This window comes from Mchenga conophoros, linkage group LG11 (assembly GCF_057382185.1).
Source record: "Mchenga conophoros isolate Kocher_MC1m ecotype Shallow Benthic linkage group LG11, M_conophoros_male_GT1.1, whole genome shotgun sequence".
Taxonomy (NCBI): domain Eukaryota; kingdom Metazoa; phylum Chordata; class Actinopteri; order Cichliformes; family Cichlidae; genus Mchenga; species Mchenga conophoros.
The window spans coordinates 20631634-20655062 of NC_140536.1; the positions used below are offsets into that span (position 1 = coordinate 20631634).

A 23429-nucleotide genomic window follows, 5' to 3' on the forward strand; every position below is an offset into this window, starting at 1 on the left:
GTATTATTATTATTATTATTCCAGTGAAACCTAGTACACATTGTGACCAGTGCAGCAAGACACTAAGCAAGCAATTTCCAGTTAAACTGAATGTAAAATTGTCCATGTCAAAGTCTCTAAATACCATAAACTTTGTCACCTTTGGCCTGTTGTTTTATCTAATGCTTCATAGCTCCACATGTTAAGAAACTGAAACTAGCAAAACACCAGGCTGAGAGATTTCAGTGGTCGGATGGTATTAGTAGGCTGTTGAAACATAGTTGCACTGGTGATTGGGTGGTGTAGAAACTGCTCCGCTACCAAAAACAGGGGTTGGCCTAATCAGAAAAGTAAGTAAATGGAATACAATTAAAATAAAATGATCACTGTCGATAAGAACCTCACCAGTCCCTTACTGGATGGGACATATGTTTAAATTCATCCACTTAATCAAGATGACTGGCTTGTCTGGCATTGTGACACGTTTAATTCACCTGTTAAGAATGAGAATGTCTGAAGTGTATGTAAACCAGTGGGAGATCACCAAATTATATTTAACTGTTTCATTCACATACAATGTGAATGATCCAGCCGACCTTCGTTAGTCGAAATTAATAGATTTTAACTCTGGTTCTTTAATCCCTCTTTTAATGTCTTCATAGTGTTTTTTTCAGTTTTGTTTGTTGTTTAAGAACAGTCTGAAACTTGAAGAGGAACCTGACCCATGTTGGATGTTGGCTAATCAGTGCTGTGGGTGGGACTATCGCAGCCGTAAAGCTGCCAGAATGATGTCTTGTTTTTTGGCGGGGGGTTTTCTCCACACTTATTGCTTGTACAACTGTACAACAAATGGAGAAATATGTTGAATTGTTCTCACTCCACTGCACTCTTAGAACCCCAGCGAGCAGTATAATGGCATGACTACACATCTGAGCTGAAATCCGAAATGACTGATCAGTTGGGGGAAAGCTGAATTTGATCACCCATGGAAACTAGTTACAAAGAAGAAGAAATTCTTCCTGATTCCAACATAGCGTTACATTGAGTGAGATACTCTTATGTTGTACTGGACCTCTCCTCAGTGTTTAGATGCCATAATCTTTATATATTCTTACCACTGGGTGAAAATTACACTTCTTATATACGTTCAGGAAAATTATGTTCTATATATAGCCAGTGGTTTGGGAAACTAATCTAATCTAATGCCACCTGAACCAAGCTAGGATTTAGTGGCATGTCTGTGAAGGTTCTCAGTCATCCAGGTCATTGTAGTCAAAGGAGCTTGCAAAGAAAAGCGTCTGGACTTCTTTAAGTTGCTTGAAGACGTTTCACCTCTCATCCGAGAAGCTTCTTCAGTTCTAAGGTCAAATGGTGGAGAGTCCCAGATATAAACCTAGTGGGAGTAACCCCCCACAGAGGGACAAAAGGACCCCCTGATGATCCTCTAATCGCCTGAGCCAAGGTGTGAAACTGGGTGTGGGTCCCAGTCAGCCAGAGTTTCGGGTGTGTTCATTGTGAAACCTGGCCCCACCTTATCATGCGAATTCCTGAGATCAGATGGCCCAGGATGTGAGTGGGCGTTAAGGCGTCTGGGAAGGGATCTCAAAACTGGATTATAGATGGCAGAGAGTTGGTGTCGTAAACCACCGCCTCTGTTCAAAGATGGTCGCTCACAGTGGACATAGACGGCTTCTTTCACTCCTCTTTCAAACCATCTGTCCTCTCTGTCCAAAATGTGAACATTGGCATCCTCGAAAGAGTGTCCTTTATCCTTAAGATGCAGATGGACTGCTGAGTCTTGTCCTGTGGAGGTGGCTCTTCTGTGTTGTGCCATGCGCTTGTGAAGTGGCTGTTTGGTCTCTCCAATGTAGAAGTCTGGGCATTCCTCGCTGCACTGTGCAGCATACACCAAGTCTGTGTTTTGGCGTTTTGTCTTTCGGGTGAACCAGTTTTTGTCTGAGCGTGTTGCTGGGTCTGAAATGCACCGGGATGTCATGCTTGGAGAAAACTCTCCTGAGTTTTTCTGGTACACCGGCTACATAGGGGATGACAATGTTGTTGCGTCTGCCCATTTAGGATAGCCGCACGTTTTGAGTGCTTCCTTTACATGTGTGTGTTCCTTCTTTTTTCCTTCAGGCTTAGAGGGAACAAGTTCTGCCTGGTGGTGTAGGGTCCTAATTACTCAAAGTTTGTGTTCCAGAGGGTGATGGGAGTCAAACAGGAGGTACTGGTCCGTGTGTGTGGGCTTCCGGTAAACTTCGATGTTGAGGTTGCCATTCTCTTCAATGTGCACAGCGCAGTCCAGGAAAGGCAAACAGTTGTCCTTTGTGTCTTCCCTGGTGAACTTGATGTTTTTATCCACAGCGTTAATGTGCGCAGTGAAGGATTCCACTTCTTGTGTCTTGATTTTGACCCAGGTTTCGTCTACTGTAGACGACACAGCCACTTCACAAGCGCATGGCACAACACAGAAGAGCCACCTCCACAGGACAAGACTCAGCAGTCCATCTGCATCTTAAGGATAAAGGACACTCTTTCGAGGATGCCAATGTTCACATTTTGGACAGAGAGGACAGATGGTTTGAAAGAGGAGTGAAAGAAGCCGTCTATGTCCACTGTGAGCGACCATCTTTGAACAGAGGTGGTGGTTTATGACACCAACTGTCTGCCATCTATAATCCAATTTTGAGATCCCTTCCCAGACGCCTTAACGCCCACTCACATCCTGGGCCATCTGATCTCAGGAATTCGCATGATAAGGTGGGGCCAGGTTTCACAATGAACTCACCCGAAACTCTGGCTGATTGGGACCCACACCCAGTTTCACACCTTGGCTCAGGCGATTAGAGGATCATCAGGGGGTCCTTTTGTCCCTCTGTGGGGGGTCACTCCCACTAGGTTTATATCTGGGACTCTCCACCATTTGACCTTAGAACTGAAGAAGCTTCTCGGATGAGAGGTGAAACGTCTTCAAGCAACTTAAAGAAGTCCAGACGCTTTTCTTTGCAAGCTCCTTTGATTTAGTGGCATGTATAGCATTTTCTGACATACCATTTCATCAGCTCTTGTAGTACGTAGCAATTGATTTTCTGTTTACTTTCAGGCTGTTTAAGATTGCAGGTCTTACTGATGTTCCTGACGGGAGGTGCTGATGCAGTTAGTCTCACCCCTAAGTCAGGAATGATGGATATGTAGCTTCAAGGACAATCCTTTGCCTGCAGCTGTGTTGCCCCTCATATTAAAATCTGGATTTGGTTTTCTGTATTACTGGTCTGTGAAAGAGGAAAGAAAGAACTTATTGATGTGATTTCCTTTTATCATTTCTGCAAAACCTTGAAAGGCAATACTGACAAGGAGGAGGAATGTTGACCAGCTGCTGTGGATTATTGAGCATATTTGTCAGTTGCTTTTGGCCCTTTTTTTGACACACAAACATTGCATGACTAGATTAGAACAGGGAGGTGGCTGCCAGACAGGAATTGTGAGATAACTTTGTTTATTTTTCCAAATTAGTCCGTAACTGAACCTCTGAGCTTTTTTATTTTTTATTTTTTAAAGTGGTCACTCTAACTGGCAGCTCAGGAAAACTGGTACTACTTTTAACCATGTTTTCCTTTTAAAACATAAAGTGGTTCTGTGTTATATGACTTTATTGTGGTCAATAATGTTTTCAATTGGATGAGAAATGAGACCAAAATAACCCCACATTAATTGTTTCTGTATATCTAAAAAAAATTCTGTTATTACTATTTCTCTTCCCAGGTTAATAGCATGCGGCGCCGTGATGCGACCCTATGTGGAGGCCAACATATCCCACAAGTCCCACACCACCATTAAATACTTCTTGAAAATGTGGAGCAGTGTCAGTGAGACTCTAATCTTTATTTTTCTGGGAGTGGCCACGGTTGCTGGACCTCACGATTGGAACTGGACCTTCGTTACTGTCACAGTCATTCTGTGTCTTGTTGCACGGGTTATAGGTCAGTCCTGCTTCTGTATTTTTGCACGACTTCTTCAAATATATGCATGAAAGCAAATTTCAAGTGTGACATAGTGTATGCAACAGAGGAATATATTTGTTATATTACTAGCATTCAAGGTTAGTTTGCTTTTTGTTTTCTTTGGCAAAGGAGGTGATTGGGTTACATTGTGATTCTCATTCTTAATAAAAGAACTGGGATTAAGTGTTTCCATCATGTGTTATTACACAGCTGTTGGTGGAATTGCCCCTGAGGATTTCTCCACTGAGATAGATAGAGATAGATATATAGAGATATATATATATATATATATATATATATATATATATATATATATATATATATATATATATATATATATATATATATATATATATATATATATACATATATACACACGTGTGTGTTGCCGGGGTGGCATTGAAAGTGAAAGTATCAGTGACTGCAGGGTTCTCTCACTATATATATGATCAGTCATAAGTCACACACATCTTACTTGGATCATATGATACAGCATCTTATGATGGAAAGCAGTTCCAAGTTCTTGTCTTGTGATCGTTCCAGTGGTTTTTTTTGTTTTGTTGTTGTTCTTTTTTTTTCCAAATTCATAATTTTTTTTTTAATAGTTCACACAGAGGTGCTCAATGCTTTACAGTGTATGCTTTAGCATTTTTCATATTTTGAAGAGTTGTTTTTTTGGTTTTTTCCTTTCAGGTCATTTATGTCACTGCTATAGATTTTCATATTTCAGTGGCTTTGGTTGATTAGTGTTCATGAAAATTACCTAATATTTTCAAGTGGATGTTTTGCCTTCCTCATACAGCAGAAAAAATTGCTCAGATTCTAACTGACCCTAAGAGGTTAACCCAAAGCTAGAACAGCACAGAAAGATATGGAGAAAGTTAGATATTCTTCTGAAATCTTCTGAGATTTCCGTCCTTTCTTTTTGTTGCAATCCAAAGACACTAGAAAGATTGCATTTAGAACACTTAAAACATCACTGACACACAAAGCCTGACTAATTTGTACACTGTTCTTTCCAGGTGTTGTTGGTCTGACCTTTATAATCAACAAGTTCCGCATTGTCAAGCTGACCACCAAGGATCAGTTCATTATAGCCTACGGTGGCCTGCGAGGTGCCATTGCCTTCTCCCTTGGTTTCCTGCTTAACAAAGAGCACTTTCCTGAGAGGGAAATTTTCCTCACTGCCATTATCACTGTGATTTTTTTCACTGTGTTTGTTCAGGTATGAGTACTCTATTTATTTATGTATTTATTTATTTATTTGTTAATCAGAAAACCCCTCACAAAACTTGTAAACAGTTGGCGTTAGACTTTTGTAAGAAGTTTTAATAAAAATCCATTTTACACCTAAAGGTCACTTTATTAGATATTCAGCTGCAGTTCAGCTGCTTGTTAATACAAATCTACCCAGTCACTCACACGGCAGCAACTCAGTGCATTTAAGCACTGGTCAAGATGTAAAGATGGCCTTCTGAAATTCATATCTGGCATCAGGATGGTGACTTTGAATATGCCATGGTTGTCAGTTCCAGACAAACCTGGTGTTAACATTCAGAATCAGCTGGTTTTCCCACATAGCCCCCTCTGAAGTTTAGAGAAAGAGAAAATATCCAATAAAGAGCAGTTCATGGAGCAAAAATGCTTTGTTGATGCCAGAAATCGGAGGAGAATTACTAGACTGTTTTGAGCTGAAAGGAAGACACCAGTAACTCAAATCCTAGAGCAGGAATCCACACCAAGTACCACTCCTGTCAGCTAAGAACTGAAAACTAAGGCTGCAGTTTGCACAGGCTTGCCAAAATTGGACAGTCAAAGATTGGAAAATGGAGTTTGGTCTGAGTCTTGATTTGTGCTGCTGCCGATGGGGTCAGAATTTGGTGTAAACAATGTGAAAGCATTGATCCACCCTGCCTTGTATTAAGTGTTCAGAGTGCTGCTGGTTGTGTGGGGGGGGGGGGACATATTATTGGCACACTCTGGATCCTTAATATCAACTGAGAATCATTTAAATGCCACAGTGAAAAGTGGCTGGTAAGTGTAGGTTAGACATCACATCAGTTGTTATCACGATATGTATTTCTACCCACTCATGTCCATCTCTCTTTGCAAGAGAGCTCCTTTTGGTCTAGTATATTTGCATCTAATACATCTAGTTTGAATGTTTCCTGTACTGTTTGTCTGTCAATTTAGTCTCTCAGAACAAATGTTTCTGCAACCATTCATGCATGCAGAGAATTAAACTAAAATAAAAAATATTTCATAGAGCATATTTGCAGAAGGAGGCTTATTACTTCCTCCCTTAGGGGAAAAAAAAGCCTATTTTTATCACACCAGTTCCTCAGCTTCAACTCCTGTTTTCTTTTCTCTGAGCTCCTGTTTTTGAAAATGTAATTTTGTGCTGTAGGTGTGTACGCTAACACAAATGCAAGTGAGAAAATCTGTAGATCAAATGCAAAAACTGTGAAGGAGTAAGAGATATGGGTCTAAAGACATGCAGTTTTGCTCTGAAAGCTTGGTTCTGGAAACATGAATTCAAGATAAAGACACATTCAGTGTTGCACATGCATTGTGTTTTGTTTATTTTAAGCACTGCGGTGCATCACTTAGCCATGTCAGATAAACCAGTCTCCAGGTGGGATTGTAGGAAGATTTTCAGAGGTTATTTGGCCCCAGACAGGCAGCAACTAAAATAAAACCCTGAAAGCACATTCTCTCGCTTTAAAACTTAGATGTCAAACATATTTTATTCATGCTGCTGGAACTCTGGTTCTGTCGCCAGCGCAGACCAGGAGTTTGTAATTAGAAGCCTCTTTTACCTCCAAGGTTTAGTTTGTGTCTGTATCTGCATGAGCATTGTTATTTGGAAGTTTTACTGATATGAAGTGAAAAGCTTCATTATTTTATTTGTCAGTCGGCATATGAATGAGATTTCCCTTTTTTTGGGTTACTTGTGTTTGTCTCCTCGTGGCCATTACACTAGGAACTGAGCCCTTAACAAGTCTGGATTTATGATCTTGGTCATGGCTAAATGTCTAATTTAGTGTCAGTGATGTTTTAACTGGCATGACTGTTTATTCAAGATGGCCACGTGAAACTATTTCGTTTGGTAGGACATTCATGATGTTTATAATGTAGTTAAATGTTAAACTACAGTACAGAGAGTGTTATATTTCTGTAATTATGAGCAGGCATTGTTACAAGTGTAGAAACATGATAAAATTCACTCAGACTAAAAATAATGGGTCTTTTGTTCAGGCTCAGATGGCAAATTGTTAAAAAATACAATCAGTCTTATTGGGCCAGTCTGACACTGATTAGCTGTGCCAATGAGGTGAAAGTGCAGCATTTTAATCAAATCGCAAGTTCCCTGAAGAAAGGAATGTCATCTTTGAAAGTTCTTGTATATTAATCCTTATATATGTATGGAGTAAACATGAGGTGATAAAGGCAAAGGAATCCTGTGCATACATGCCTGTATTATTAAACAGCAGGAATCCTCTGTCATCCAGTTTATGCCATTACCGTTAACCAGATGGCTGTCTTAATCTGTTTAATAAGCAGAATGATACATTCAAGCTGCCGAGGTGCAGAGCGGTGCAATTATGCCATATAATAACATAAGAACATTTCCAGTATAACTAAGTGAAAGTTAATTAAGAGAATGAAAGATGCTGATGTTTGTTTCTGTTTTTTGTCAGAGTTATTTCTCAATGTTTGCAGTTTAAAAAGCAGATATATTTACAAACATGAAAACAAACATTATTAGGCATTATAAGATGGGGAGGATGAAGGGAGACCCGTACAGAAGACTTGTTCGTGTTATGCAAATTTTTAGCTCCATTTTTACATTTACTATGTAACAAACTAGTTATACATGATTTTGTTGAAATCTGGGACTTCCTGTACATTCCAAAATATTATGTGCTGTGGGATTTTCTAACAAATGTGCATTGTAACACTACTCAGCCTTCAGCTGATTTCGGTAACCGGGACTGATCTGATTTAAAAAGTGTGGAGCTTCTTCATGACTTTGACAAAGAGATGCAGAAATGTTAGAAAAACACAACAATAAGTTTTAATTGTTTGAACAGACGGGTAGATGCAGATATGTTTCTGTCTTTACCACGTTAACCACTGTAGGGAGGTGTGTACATTACATAATGTTTTCTTCCTCTTATCCTCCTTGAAGGGCATGACCATCAAACCCCTGGTGGAGCTGCTGGCGGTGAAGAAAAAACAAGAGGCCAAACGCTCCATTAATGAAGAGATCCACACCCAGGTACAGCCTTCTGCCTTTAGCCATTCACAGCAGTCAACTGTCAGTTGCAGTGATTGCACAGACAGATGACTCAGAACCTTTTGGGATGTATTTGACAAATACTGGAATTATTTGAACTAGTGGAATTTCAGTTCAATGCAGTTTTATTTATGTAGCACCAAACAGTCACCTCGAGCCACTTTATTTTGCAAGGAATGTGTGCAACATCCACCCAACCATCAATCAGTCCTTTTTCTTAGCTGCTTATCAAACTTGGGGTCAGTGGAATCTAGAGCCTATCACAGCTGTGGGTGAGAGGCGGTGTAAAACCTGGACAGGTCACCAGTCCATGTAAGAGCTAACACAGAGAAATAGATATCCAGGCACCCACGTAGCCACACCTATGGGCAAATTGCAATCACCACTTAAGCTAACAAGCATATGTTTGGCAAGAAAGGTGTTACACATTCCTTTCAGTGGTAGTTATGTAATATTCTCCTGAGAGCCGAGGAAAAAAGAATCTTTCCATTGAACTTTTTTTTTTTTTTTTTTTTTTTTTTTGTAATCTCCTGCCTCTTTGGAGCTAGAAGAGGCCACACAAACACATGAGAAAGCCAAGGATGTCCTCTATTTAGTACATCAGGCCTGGTAGGGTAGCTCAAATAAGTCAAAAGATATAGACCAAAAACAAATGCCCATTAGAGAGGACATAAATGAATAGCCTGGTTCTCAGGAGGATATGTGAAATGCTTTTCAACTGATGAGGCCTCTGAGGTCGTTTAGGTTTTCAAACTTTGGTCGTTGCTCCCACCTACTGACAGTGTGGTGGTACTGCATAGTTGTATAACGTGTTTGATGTACACGCAGTGATTGTCAATTCACACTTGGATCATAAAATTAGTTTTTGGTGACCCGTACTATAATACCAACACTTTGGTCGTACAGTTTTTCTCCTTTTTTCTTTTAACTGTCTGATTTAAGTCAAACTCATCACATCCAAAAGCATGTCTGGTATCTGTACTTTTTGATACTCTAGAAATTTTAACCGCAGTGGTTCACTGACCTACTGTTAAAGTCATTAACCCATCTCAGAAAATTAGACTGCACATGAGCAGACACACAAACATGCACACAGGCATCTATGAGTCACCAGCTTTTGATGCAAAATAGGCAGGCAGCCCTAATGGCTTGCCCTTCACTGTAAAACACCAGAGGTTAGATTCACTGAGATGCTTGAGGAAACTCTGCACTAAGTTATATTGTGGCAAATAATCTGCATACTAGCCCATTTTCTGCCATCTCCATTGTGTTTGGTTGCTTTTCTTCATTTCCCAGTACATTGCTGCTGGGATACATTTCTCAGCTTGGCATTGGTATCAGAATGTAAATTATATTCCGTTTGTATAACTATAGAGCTGAAAAGGAAAATATCACCTTGAGATGGTAAGATTGTTATCACTACATAATGTGGTGTGGTCATAAAGAGTTAAATCGGACACAGTGTACTGGTTTCTGTATTGAGGTGTTGAATAGACATAAGCTGGTCTAAGGAGAAACCCCACAGTTAAGGATTTTGTAGCTGAAGAACATTACAGAATGGATCCCTATATATTGATCTTTTCATTATTTAGCATCCATTGCTGCCGCTTTTAAAAATGAGACCTTTTAACCCCCACTGTTCAGGGCAGTCAGTCTTTATGTGAATCAGTTACTCCTGACAAAGCAGAAGTAGATTGCACAGTTCTGCTTAATGACTTGTTCCCATAGCAACACCGACTGTCAGACTGTCATCTGCAGGCTTAGTCAGAGCACCGGTCTGATTGGCGAACCAGCTGCAGGCTGAGCAACAAATCCATTGGTGTGTTTCTTCAGTTCTCTGAGCAGGCATGGTGCCACTGTTAAGAAATCCTGTCAAATCAATCACCTGGCTGCTGCTGCTGCTGGTCATATCTCATAGATTCTGTTTTAACCTGAATTGTCGGCTGCTGTTTAGTACAACGATGATGATGATGTCGGACTAATCTCAGAGGGTGTTTACAACAAATGTAACAGCAGTAATGCAAGAATTACAAGATGTAGCTGAGTATTGAGTGTAGTATAAGAGTGAATGTAATCATGGTTACACGACAAATACTTTCACATTCAAGTGGTATGCTGTAGATGGAGGGATGCAAAATATAGAAACTTGCAATTGTTACTTACATAAAAGAAATTTGCTCTAAATCCAGTAAATGTAATATGTTCCTTTGGATGTAATTTATAATAGATGGAGGGTTACTTTTTGCGTCTTTGCACCACTCTGAGCCTGTTTTACTATATATGAGACTTCTCCCCAGAGAGGACCTGGGTCAGTAGAGTCCAGAAAGTCTGATTCATTCTGGAGTACAATTTTAAGGCTCTTCAGCAACTATTGTGGCTTTTTCCCATCCCCAGTTCCTTGACCACTTACTCACTGGCATCGAGGATATCTGTGGACACTATGGACATCACCACTGGAAGGACAAGTATGGATTTTAAAGAGAATCAATCTGACATAACATTATTAATTTTATAACTCAAATACAGCTAACTGTAACAATACTTATTACAAATTACTTGTATGTATCGACTAGTTTGAAATATTTAGTAGTTGCTCTTTTTTTTTTTTTTTTTTTTTTTAAACTTGTTAATTGTCAAAATTGAAAATGTTGAACTTGGCCTCTTCTTCATCTAATTACAACATATTTATTTATGTCAATAAATGCAGAAATGCTGTTGCCAGTAATTAATTCATGTATTTCCCTATTTGTCTCTGTCTTAATTTTTCGCTCCCTTTGTCCTCTCAGACTCAACCGCTTCAACAAGAAGTATGTGAAGAAGTGCCTGATTGCCGGCGAACGCTCCAAGGAGCCGCAGCTCATTGCCTTCTACCACAAGATGGAGATGAAACAGGCCATTCAGCTGGTGGAGAGTGGAGGGGGAATCAAGATGCCTTCTGCTGTGCCTTCCACTGTTTCCATGCAGTGAGTGCTAAACAGCATCGTGCTCAAAGTCATTTTTATCGTAATGTTTTTTGTTTGTTTGTTTTTTACAGTGTTGGGAACATTTAGGTGAACGCAATTCATCTACTCACTAAATTGTACAACAGTAGTGACATTAAGGCCTGATATGGTGGCGTAATACATAACCACAGAAAAAAGTTGACAGGCTTAAATTTCACTGATATCATAAACATGAGACACAAATGAACATATGACCATATATATGCTCATTCTTTGTGTGTGTGTTCGTACATAATTATACATTTTTTAAAGACATTTTTAGCCCTTTTTTATTATCTTTTGGGTTTGTCCATAGCTTTGAAGTTGGGAAGACTGATGACAGGAAATGGCTCATGCTTAAATGGCCACTGATGCATTACAGATTCTTTGCTAATACTTTTGTATAAACAACACCTTCTCTCTTGTTTTTCTTCTACCAAGTAACAAGGAGTGTTTGGTAACTGTAAAGGTCTTCTTGGATAGTTGTATTATCCAAGAAGGATAAGCAATCAGTGTTACATCACTAAAGGATCCTTGACTAGTCTTAATTTCTAGTGTAAGTGAGTCGATCTTCACCAATTGTGAAATGGTGTGTGCACAGTAGGAAACAGTAGTATTAACACAAAGGAAAATCCTTTGTGTTATGTTGTGCAGAAAGATAAGTAGCTGTGCTTCATCAAATGTGTCTAATCTTTAAGCATCATCGATGTGTTTATACACGTTTAAGTTGTGTAACTGTTGTGCTATACAAACACTGTTATTTTTTTATTTTTTTCCCCCCCTGTGTCATTGTCAGGAACATCCAGCCCAGGCCTTCTACCAAGCCTGCACCAGAGCGAGCTATTCCACAGCTGTCTAAAAACAAAGAGGAGGAAATCCGGAAAATCCTCAGGACCAACCTTCAGAGGACACGACAGAGGGTAACTTTGCTTACAAATGAATAGTTAGACTCTTTATTGATATGCTTGTTTCTCATCTGGATGAAAAATTGCCCTTGTCTCAATGGGAGTTAAGCATTCCATAATAAGTATTGATTGGTGCTCACAAGGGATCTCCCTCCCATTAGTTCATAACACATTTATTGATTTTTGAGATAGACTTGGAGTTAAAATAATTAGTTCTGCACATTTTTATTTTTTTTTTATTTTTATTTTTTATTTTTTGGTTAAAGGACACAAAATTAATTAAAATAATAAAAATAATTGTATTAGTTCTGATCATAACCTGCCTAAATGTGCAGTGATGTTTGCAGGACTGCAATCTCTTTAACGTGTGTTCATGTGTCTGTCTTTCTCAGCTGCGCTCGTATAACAGACACACACTGGTGGCCGATCCTTACGAGGATGGACTCAGCGATTTATTCCTAAAGAAGCAAAAGATGTTTCAGATAGAGAAGAAGGTAAGTTTCAGTTTTTGAAGCCGAATTTTTTCAAACAAACATTTGCCAGAATAAATAAATCTGTATTGAAGAAAACAACCTATTGTGACTCAAAGTATATTTCATAGAACCAAAGGAGCAGTTTTTCTACCTTTTTTTTTTTTTTTTTTTTTTTTTTTTTTTTTTTTTTGTACTGGGTAGCCAACAGTATAATGATTCAACTAAAACTATGATTTGTGTTTTAATTAGAGTCCACCCTCATTCTCTTAAATTAATTTTCCTGTCACAAATAGGAGCTGATTGATTCTCACAGTTGAGTGGCTCTGTGATTATTTTCATTTTAGCCAGCCTGTAATTAGATAATAAAAATAGACTTCTGTTTAGGCTAAATTGAATGTGCTAGAAGTTACTGTAGGCTCAAGATGATGTCTGCAGAGTTTAATGAAGCGACACATAATTTTAATAAAGTTTCTGTATAACATTGATTAATGATGTCTCTATCTCTGAGCTGGTTCAGTTTGGTTGCTGTATTTTCCAACCAATTACATGAGACAGAAACTGGATTTCTTGCCAGCTGAGTTTTGTACATTACTGATTTTGAATGTTTAGATATAGAACTGTGCAAAAGTCTCAAGTCACCCACGTTTCTTTGTTTTGCGTACAAGGAGTCAGGCTTTATTGTAGTTTTTTTTTTTTTTTTTTTTCCCCCTCCCCCAAAGTGATCTTGAACAATAGTTCTTCAACCTTTCTAAAGGTCTTACAAAGTTTGTCTTTGAAGATTGTGTGCTTTTCCACCCATTTTGTTTTACCTCACTATTTTCAGAGCAGTGTTGTTGTTTTTTTGTTTTGTTATTTGTGTGTTGTAAGCTGCTTAACACTGAGGGATGAATCATTCAGGCATAAAAAAAACACCTAATTCGAGGGATGAACCAGTGTTGTGTCTGCACATACCAGACAACTTAGCAAATAATCAGTTTTAAATTGTATTTTTATGCATTAAAGGCACTAGCAGCCTGTCACAAAAACGCATAATTTTTTCCTTTTTTATTTTGTTGAATCTGTGACAAATGGAAAATTTAATACAATTTGACAGACGGGGTGATTTCACAAAGGGATATTAGCCAGAAACTTGGCACAGCTCAGCCTGGTGTGCAGAGTGTCCTTAAAAATTAAGGAAACTGGACAAGTGGAGGACAGAAAAACTGCTTATAGCAGATAAGCAATATCTGAAAGTCATGTCCTTAATAAATAGGAAAGAATTCAACAAAGACCTGAGAAAGAACCTAAGAGATGCATCTGGCCCTTCAGTTAATCTATCTACTATTTGCTAAAGCTTCATCAGAAATGGTCGCAGAGGAAAGAGGGGTTGTCAAGAGCCCAAGGAAAGATAGTAGGGAGAAAAGGCTGAGGTAGGACAAATTACACGACTGGGCTGAACGTCATTGGCAACAGGTGTTCTGGAGTGATGAATTTATATTAGAAAATTTTTGGATCAAATCGTTGTCTGTATGTATGGAGTAGCAGTGAGTGTCGACAGCCATCTGTAAAGCACAATGGAGGCTTTGTCATGGTTTGGGGCTAAGTTTCAGGCGGTTGTGTTGGGCAAAAATGATGGAATTATGAATGAAAAGTACCATCAGATTTTGATCCAGCATGCAATATCATATACAAGGCCTCTGATTAGCAAGAGCTTCATTTTTAAGAATGACAATGATTCCAAACTCACTGCCATTGCAGTAAAAGCATTCCTGGAGAGAAAATTACACAGTGGCACACTGTCAGTGATGGATTGGCTGTCCCACAGCCCAAATATTAATATTATTGAAGCAGTGTGGGATCACCTTTAACAGCCAAAAAATCCAGCCAACATGCAAAGAAGAGCTTTGAATGTCCTGCAAGAAACCTGGAGAACTGAAAACTTACTAAAGAAATTACAAGAAAGCTTTCTTAAGAGGCTTCAGTCAGTGCTAAAGAAGAAAGGTGGTCATAGCAAATATTCACTTTCAGGCTTGTTAGAATTGTACAAACTCTATTTTTGTCTTTATAAACTGTATTTTCATGCATGTTTCAATAAGTGTTGCACCCCTTTTCTATGGCCAGTTTTTGACACTTGTACAACACTGTATTATATGTTTTGCTTGATTACATGGAGAAGGCTAAACCATCCCACACCAACAATATCTGTTTTTTTTTTTCCTAGTTAAAGGAGATGAATACCTACCTGACGGTCCCTGCCCCTCCCCCTGATTCCCCGACCATGTGCAGAGCCAGACTGGCCTCAGGTAAATGCATGTCTGAATCATTCTTAGCTCCAGCCAAATGAAAACAGCCAGTAGTCTCAACCATCTTACTTTCAGGTACCTCCTGAAATAATGTAAGAAAATGTCTTTAATGGGACACAGAAGATTCAGAGATTGTATTTCGTTAGGGTCACACGATACCATTTGCAGAGCAATAAAGACCATAGAAACACTATTACCGTTCCCAGCTGCAACAAATATTTCCCCACTAATGGAAATGTGTTTGCATGTGCCAGCCAGCATGTAAAACAATCTGTGGTTTTATTTTAGGCAAACATACTGATTTCAAACCTGATCAGGTGCAAAAAGGAAACAAAATGTGTTCAGGTATGTTGTGAGCGTAGAGAAGATTAATCGTAAGCCGTGCTATCACATGAGCAATTCTAACACGCATGTGTCAGTTACCCTGCTTGTAAGCACTCAGTAATCATTACTAATGATGTGACTCATTACTAAACTGATAAAAGCCACGTACAGGTGATTTATTGTAGCCAAGCATATTGGAGTTGAGCATGTTACATGTGAGGAGTTTCAGTTTGTGTTCTTCACTTTAACTGAAAGTTGGCATGTGGTGCACCTTTAATTGATCATGACTAACTTTACCCTATTTTTTGTTACACTAGAAATAATGGGAACGGTCCTAAAGCCTGTTGTTGTGTAGTTTTGTGCAGTGATTCTGTTGCCCTTAATATTTGTTCATCTACTTGTACATCCACTGGTACTTGTTCGTGCATGCTGAAGGAATGATTGTGTGATATTATATCCCTTTTAAAGGCTGGTGAAATAAGTTGAAATCCCTCATATTCTACCTGTGTCCTGCTTATAGACCCGCAAGCCTACAGCATTAAGCCTGCATCGAACAAGGTGCCCATGATCCAGGTAGACCTGGCCTCTCCTCAGTCTCCAGACTCAGTTAATCTGTTGGATGAGTTCGGACAGGCTAACCAGCAGGAGGAGGAGGAGCAGGGCCTGATGATGAAGCCCCCGTCGAGGCCACGGGAAGCTAAAAAGCCGAGTGAAGAGGATGAAGCAAAAGATCAGCAGAGATTAATGAGGTGTCTGAGCGACCCTGGTCCCAGTGCAGACGAAGATGAGGATGGGGCCTTCCTCCCCTGAGATGACAGACTAGTTAGAGGGAAGAGGGCTGCTTCACCGCTCTGCTCTAAATTATCTCTTTGGTTCAGAAACCAACAAGCCAAAACTGCAAATGCTGTATGAACGGGAAACAAAAAGCAAAAGGAGAGTTCCTGAGAACGGCAGGGGGAAGAGTCATTAGTTTGTGATTCTCATTGCTCTTTATTTTATTAGGTAACAGTGGTAGAGCGACAGCTGGAGATGGTGGAGGGTTTTGATGAAAGTCTGAGACATTCAGGAAAGAACTATGCATTACCAAAGGTTTGGACTGTTCCAGTTTCAGACGATCTTGTTTTTACTTTAGCATCAGACTGTTTTTTTTTTCGTCTTGATGATAGTGTTGTTGTTAGTTTTATGTTTGGTCATGTTTTTACAGCTTCTGTCTTCAAAAACCACGTTCTCACTTGCTGGGTAAGCCACAAAAACGACTTCAACGTAGCTTTGACTTTTATTGCACTCGAGTTTCTCGCCGTCATTCTGTCACTTAAAGTTCCTGGGCATCCAATTGTTTAGATTGTAGCTTTTTAGAAATTTCTAGGCCTTATTTGATGTCAAACCTTTTCACTTGGTGCATTTTTAAAAATCGTATCTGTTTTTTATGACATACTTTAATTTCAGGGATGCAAACATCTGTTTGTGGGTTATGGGTTGAAAGCTGGATGTTTTTTAGTCGCTGTGTAAACCACAGTTGTTTTCCTGTCTGTTGAGCGACTTTATGGGGTCTACAACACCTACAAACCCGAAGAGTTTTACAAATTTCTTAGGCCGTAAAGCAGTACAGATGTTTTGATCTGCCAGTATACATATAAATTCTCCACCCAAGTTAAATCACATATTGTCATATCCTTTTATGTATGTTTTATTTTCAGTTAATAAGACCCTTTAAAACTCACTCAAGCATCAGTAGAGTTGTCAAAGTAGATGTTATTAATATACTGCCCATCAGCTTTCACACTCATATTTTAGACCCATATGTATTTTAAAGACCTTTAACCTTTTTTTTTGTAACTGGCCTCATTGAGAAACATTTTTGCCTCGCATTATTGTTGAGGGTATAATAGAGCTGGGCGATAGAACGATAACGATATGTATCGCGATATAACTTTTACTCGATAGAGAAATTAAGCTATCGCGATAGACCTCGCCGCTCTTGTCCTCTTAAAAAAAAAAAAAAAGTCAGCCAATCCAAATTAAGTAGCGCAGAGCCAAACCAATCACAGCCGCAGCGTCACGTCGCGTGACTTGTTACGTACAGCACAAGTGCCAAGCCGCACGTGTGTTTGTTTGGGAAGCAGCCAGCGGGTAATGGAGCCAGCGCGTAATGGAGGAAATGAGTGTGCCGACTAGAAAAATCAACCGAGCGTGACCGAAGAGAAAACAGATGATGGTTCCAATGCCGGAGAGATTGTCAAACAGAAGAGCCATAGAAGTTCCGTAGTGGGAAGGTATTTCGGCTATTTCAAGTCTGACAAAAAACAGAGTAGCGTGCACTGTAAATTGTGCCGAAAGCAAGTCTGGAAATACAATAAACTGGTGCATGCGTCACACTGTGCGCCACGTTATTGTTTCGGTGAAATGAATTTCTACAATACTGTTAATTCTACTCTCTGCAGTGTTTAAATGCTTACATATACACACAGTTACTGTCCGTCCACACATACGACTCTGTTCTGCTTCTATGCCCCAGCTTTGTTTACTTTTTCCCACCGAGGCTTCTAGACTTCTGATTGGCCAACATTTCTGCACGGTTAGGAATCTAGCGCCACCTGCTGCTTTGGCATGTTCATAGCAGCGTTTTCCTTCATTTCTGCCTTTATGTGTGGACGGGATTATTTTTTAAAACGAAAACGGAAAATCTCAGTTTTCAAAAATACCCGTGTACGTGTGGACGTAGCCTCAGTCTCTGACTGGAAGCGCTAATTCGTCATTCGGCTTTTGTCAGACTAAAGTAACTGTTAAAACTGTTTGAAAAGCTAAGCTATACAACAAGGAGAGATTGAGAATTTCCTTTTAGTTCTCAGTTTATTTGATATTGACAAAAGTTAGTCAGTTTTGTCTGTTCTTCTGTAAAACAAACTAAGATTTATTTTTAGAATTAATATTTTGTTTCTAAGTGGAATTGACAATTTAGTCTGTTTCGTTTGTTCTATTTTGAAACTTAAACGCTTTAGCGGCTGCCTTTTGTGTAGTTTGCAATATTTGCCTTTATTTATCTGAAAAAGTCTCATGTTCCTTAAGTACATCTACCCTGTTGAACTTATTATGGGAAATAAATATTTAAATAAAAACAAGCTGCTGATTATTTCACATTTTACTTGTGAGCAACGGCACATTTAAATCTTACAAATATAGTTATTTGGCTTATATCGTGATAGATATCGTTATCGCCTGAAATGAAAAAAAAAACAACATATCGTGATATGAAAAAATCTCATATCGCCCAGCTCTAGGGTATAACAAGAGTTGAGAATTGAGGGTTAATTTGTGCAGAAATCAGTCCATGCCTCCTAACCTTCTTTAAAAAGCTAAGACTGCAGGCATGTCATGGCAAAAAAAAAATCTAACTCTATGCAGCTCTGTAACAAATTCAGACTAAACAAAAAAGCTATATTAATGAATACCATTCATAAATTATGGCTTATACACATCATTGCTGAAGGCAAAGTTAAATCTACCCCTGGCATTAAGACAGTCTTTACACTTAACTAGAGTTTTTTGCACATCTAAGCAAGACTGAAACATTACCTGCAGGCATGAAAACTGAGTCTAGTGTTTCTTTGATATTCTTTATGGTTGAGCAGTGTGTTTGTAAAATACATCCACATCTTTTTACAGAGCTACTCAGTGATTTGGAATATATAACATTCGTTATTTAAGTTACTGATGCGATAAATTGCTGATTCCTGCTTGTCTGGTTAAATTCAATAAAAGGACAGTGGCCGATGCCACAGAGTTATTAGACGCGGGTGAAAGAACAACTCATGGGTTTAAAATCATATCACTTGAATCGAGTGATGAATTTGGTTGTTTTCTTGGTGTAATTAACAACGGAACCCTTTTCAAAGTTCTTAAACCACAAACCTCACGTTACACCCGAGGAAAGAATAGAAGCGCCTGACTGTCCTTAGCTCCTCCTCCCATCATCTGCAAATTTCTAGACGTGGTTACTGTAGCAGGGGATCACATGCACTCATCTGAATGCGTGTGAAAGGGAGTAAATCTCAGCATAGCTACACCATTGCAGTTGAGTTTGGTTGTCTAAAATCAGTTACAGCTCACAGACCTTTAAACATCTCATTTCCCTGTTTCCTGACTAAATTGAATTTCCCTTTGCTCTGAAATGTCAGCATGTCTGTTAGACTATCAGGAGATATGTGGTGAAAATGTCAACAAGGATGTGGTCAAAGACCAAAGAATTGTACCAGAACCTGACTTGCAGAACAACCCTCCAACCTCCTCTTTTTAAAGTTCCCTTAAAGGCTGTAATATTTACACGCAGCTTTTATGGCTGTCTAAATTGGCGTTGAACTGAAATTGCTGAAATCCTGAGAGCAGTTTCTCTACATCTCTTTATCATCGTCCCAGGTGATCTAAGTTTTAGCAACTTAAAGGCACTTTGCTCTTAACCCTTTAATGCTTTGCAGAATCTGACTATTAGATTTTAGGAAAGTTGCAGCAAGTAATACATTTCTAAAAGGACTCCTACTTATTAGTATGTTTAACTGTTTAGATGCAAAGCAGGTCCCAGTGTTCAAATTCTGTCCAATTACAACACGCTCACAATACCTGTGCATGTGCTCAAGCAGAGGGAAGCCAAAGGAGGCACATTTAGATTAAAGCAGTTCCTATAACAAGACGCCACATCGTTAATTTTTATATTGTATTGTTATGTTATTCCAAAGAGTTGAATTTCTCCAAAAAAGGAAAAAAGAAAAAAGAGAGAAACCTTTATTTTTCATACCAAATGCATATTTTGGGCAAACGTTATCACACTCCATGGAGGGTAATGTTTGGTGCAGAAAACTTTAAACAGAAGCCATACAGCCTATAGAAGAACCTATTTTATTGTAACCATATATATTACAAAACGTCATGTAATGATCACTCTTGCCTTTGTTTTGCTTGTTGCACGAACAAAAAAACAAAAGCCTTTTAAAGTTAAACTGCCTGTTTTCTTCATACATTCTTCACATTTTTGCTTCTTGCTCACTGAATGTTTTTCTACGCTGATAAATCGATCATCAAGCGGTGCGAGAGCAGAGCCGGATGTTTGGGATCGGTACCATTTGTTCTTGTCAGCAAGTTTATGCAGAAACTACAAAGCGAAACTTAATCACACTTCATGCAAAGAGTTGGAGTGTGTACAAAATAGAAGTGATTGTAAAAGTTTGGTGAGGATCGGGATCGTTGTTGGGTAATCCATCTTTGTTCTTTGCAGAAGATGTGCTGTCCGAGTGTCCTTCTAGATTTAAGTTGTGATGTTGAATTTACAGAATCAACGGCGTTGGCTCGCCGGTGTTGATTTCATCTTTTTGTTTTCTTGTCATATTTCTGTGTTCATTGAAACACACCATGTGCTTTATTTGTTCTTTCATTTCTTTTAAAGCGTTGTTTTTATGAGCTTATTCCAGTGTGAAAGTTTTTATTGTAAGTATTGTATCTGATGTTGTGCACTGCGTCATTTCATGTGCTTTTCAGAAGGCTGTACTGTGCGTTTTCTCCATCTTATGTTTACGTTTACCAGGAGTTTGGAAGCATTTGTCATCTGTGCTTTGAAAGGTGGAGTTCAAGCTTTACAGAGTAGAAATGGACTGACTTGCTTCAAAGTATAAGTAAAGCTTTATTACTCACTCGGTGTTCCAACCAACAATCAACCAAATTAACCTAAAGTAGCTTTTGCATGCTTTTTTCCCCCTGAATAGTTTTGTGTTTTCCTTGATCTCCAGGCAGCTATCGTTTTCTGTTCATTGACTACAATATCTCAAATCTCTGTGAAATCTTCAGCTCAGTCACTCCAAAGGTTCAAGTCAGCATCTGCATCTGATAGATTTTTGAAATGCACTAATATAGTGGAGATTCCTCCCATTCAACATATCTGTTGGGTATCATGTTAGTATTGATGGATATTAATGAAGATTTGACAAGAAAGGGCAGCACAATAAGTGTAAGCACTAATTTGGTTATGACTACATGGGCTAAGACATGCTAAAACACTGGCCGTCGAAGTACTCCTAACATTTCACCAGCTGGGCAGTATGAGGCTAATGATTATTAAAGGCAGTAATCTGAGAATGACACACATGTTTATATCAGCACTGTAATGACATCCAGTGGCATTACATCGCCATCCAAAGACTGTTTCCGTCTTCATTCGTGTTTACTAGGCTCTGTTGTGTGTCACTATTTAATGCTGAGCACTTTAGTCAAGCGGTACCTTTATCTTTTAACACAAACGTTACAGACGGAGCAATAATGATAGTGATGGATTGTACACGCTGTGTGCGATTGTCAGCCGAAACGTCACAGGATAAAGGAATGTACTTCTTGAAGGGCCTTATTATCAGGCATGGGTTTGATGTTCTTAGTCGTAAAGCAGAGAAGCTGGAAACGGTGGATTATAGTTCCCTTTTAATTCATTTGTTTATTTTGTGTCAGTCATTTGTTTGTTTTCAAATGGAATTTTTGCGTTGATTAAAGGTTATTTTTAATTTTATATACATATGAATGATAATATAGAAAAATATAGAATAGCAGATTTTATTATATGATGTACAAATCTGAATCTTAAGGATGTCATGTGTGCACTTTCTTGTTGAATAATCTATAGCTTTCAGCATTCCATTGTAATGACCTGTAAAACTAACAACTGGTAATAAAACCACATCTGAAAGTATATCTGAGATTAAAGGTTTACTTTATGACACACCTGAGTCTGACTCATCATTTAAAGAGTTGTTTTGTTTCCTGAACTGTTGGTACAAGGTAGGTTGGATCCCTGCATCGTTCATTTATGCCACATTCTGACCCTACCGTCCCAATGTCACAGAACACACTGAGACTTGTTAGATCAGGCAACGTTTTTCTGATGAACCCATGTGAATCATTGCTTCAGTTTCCTGTTGTCACCTAACATGCTTTTCTGCACACCTTAGTTGCCACAAGTGGTTTTTTGAGTTCAAAGCAGTCCAGCCATTCTCCTCTGACCTCTGACATGAACCAATACCAAATATAAGTGACTCAAAAAGTTCTGCTTGTTTGATCTTTACTTAAAGTTTAGCTCTCTGAACGAGAAGACATGAAAGTGGATTCGCTGTCATCTACTGATGTTTGTTTGCTTTCTGAGCAAAAGAATTATTACATCATTGCTCTGCACTGCTGCGATACATTAAAAAATAAGAACTTGACGAATATATTTAAATACTAATACAGTGTTTATTTCTGAATTTCTGCCTGTTATATTGGACTATAATTATTGAGGAGCCAATGCACAAATAGAATCTGAAGTCTTGATTTCATAAATGCATCTTCTTATTCATCTGGTTTGTAAAGCCTTAACCTGCAAATTTCAATCAGCAATGACAGATGAGTGCAGTGGATTAAAATCCTTCTAAAATGTAGTGGATAAGTCATAAGCTGAAGTTATTCCAATCAAGTAAAACTGCCACAAAAATACAACGGCTACTGAAGCAATTGTGTGAAAGGGATCAACATAACTCCCTGGATGGATCATTACACTAGTTTGAACGTGCAATAACCTTTTTTAGCCAGAAGGGGAGTCCGCTTCATCTTATAATTAAAATAAAGTCAGACAGCAGTCAGACCAAACTCTGTCCCAAAAGTAAAATATTAAAGGGATGAGTTGGATTTATATATCTTGGAGACATTTTATAATTGGATGCTGAGTCTAATAAACTCGGAATGAACTGTCTGCCTTGTTAAAACGTAAGGGTATTACTCGGGTTGGCAGTGCTGCAGCTTGCTGGGAGATCCAGAGAGAAAGCTGCAGCCGCTGTAGCGATAGTTTGTTTATTCCGTCTTTATATCTGTTAAATGGAAAATCACAATGACTCGTGTGCTTCTTAACTAGCTTGGCCTGACAAACACATTTACTCTGTAATACTTGCAGAATGGATATGCTCTGTTTATCATAACCACCCATTAAAATTGATGGCATTTGTCGCATTCTATCAATTTTCAGCAGAGACGCTTGGTTGCCAAGTTAATTTTACATCTGAAGAGTCTGATTTGAGACTCCAATTACTGTAACTTTTGTTGGCTTAAAAATCCTCTTTGTATTTAAATTTGCCGGCATTTAGCTGAAACTCATCCAGAGGAATTAATGGTCAGTCAACAATA

At 38.7% G+C, this 23429-nt stretch overlaps 1 protein-coding gene across 2 annotated transcripts in view; it reads left to right on the plus strand.

The window, feature by feature from the left end:
• slc9a1a (solute carrier family 9 member A1a) overlaps positions 1-21996 on the plus strand; it is a 34607-nt gene extending 12611 nt beyond the window's left edge. The window contains exons 4-13 of one of the 2 annotated variants that reach the window (XM_085291414.1): positions 3742-3959; positions 5003-5205; positions 8173-8262; positions 10675-10745; positions 11067-11243; positions 12058-12181; positions 12559-12660; positions 14840-14921; positions 15210-15266; positions 15766-21996. In XM_085291414.1, coding sequence (XP_085147540.1) covers positions 3742-3959; positions 5003-5205; positions 8173-8262; positions 10675-10745; positions 11067-11243; positions 12058-12181; positions 12559-12660; positions 14840-14921; positions 15210-15266; positions 15766-16055 — 1414 coding nt within the window. In that variant the 3' untranslated portion in view covers positions 16056-21996. The remainder of the gene's footprint in view (positions 1-3741; positions 3960-5002; positions 5206-8172; positions 8263-10674; positions 10746-11066; positions 11244-12057; positions 12182-12558; positions 12661-14839; positions 14922-15209; positions 15267-15765) is intronic. The other variant, XM_085291415.1, reaches the window with a different exon arrangement.
• The last annotated feature ends 1433 nt before the right edge of the window (positions 21997-23429 follow it).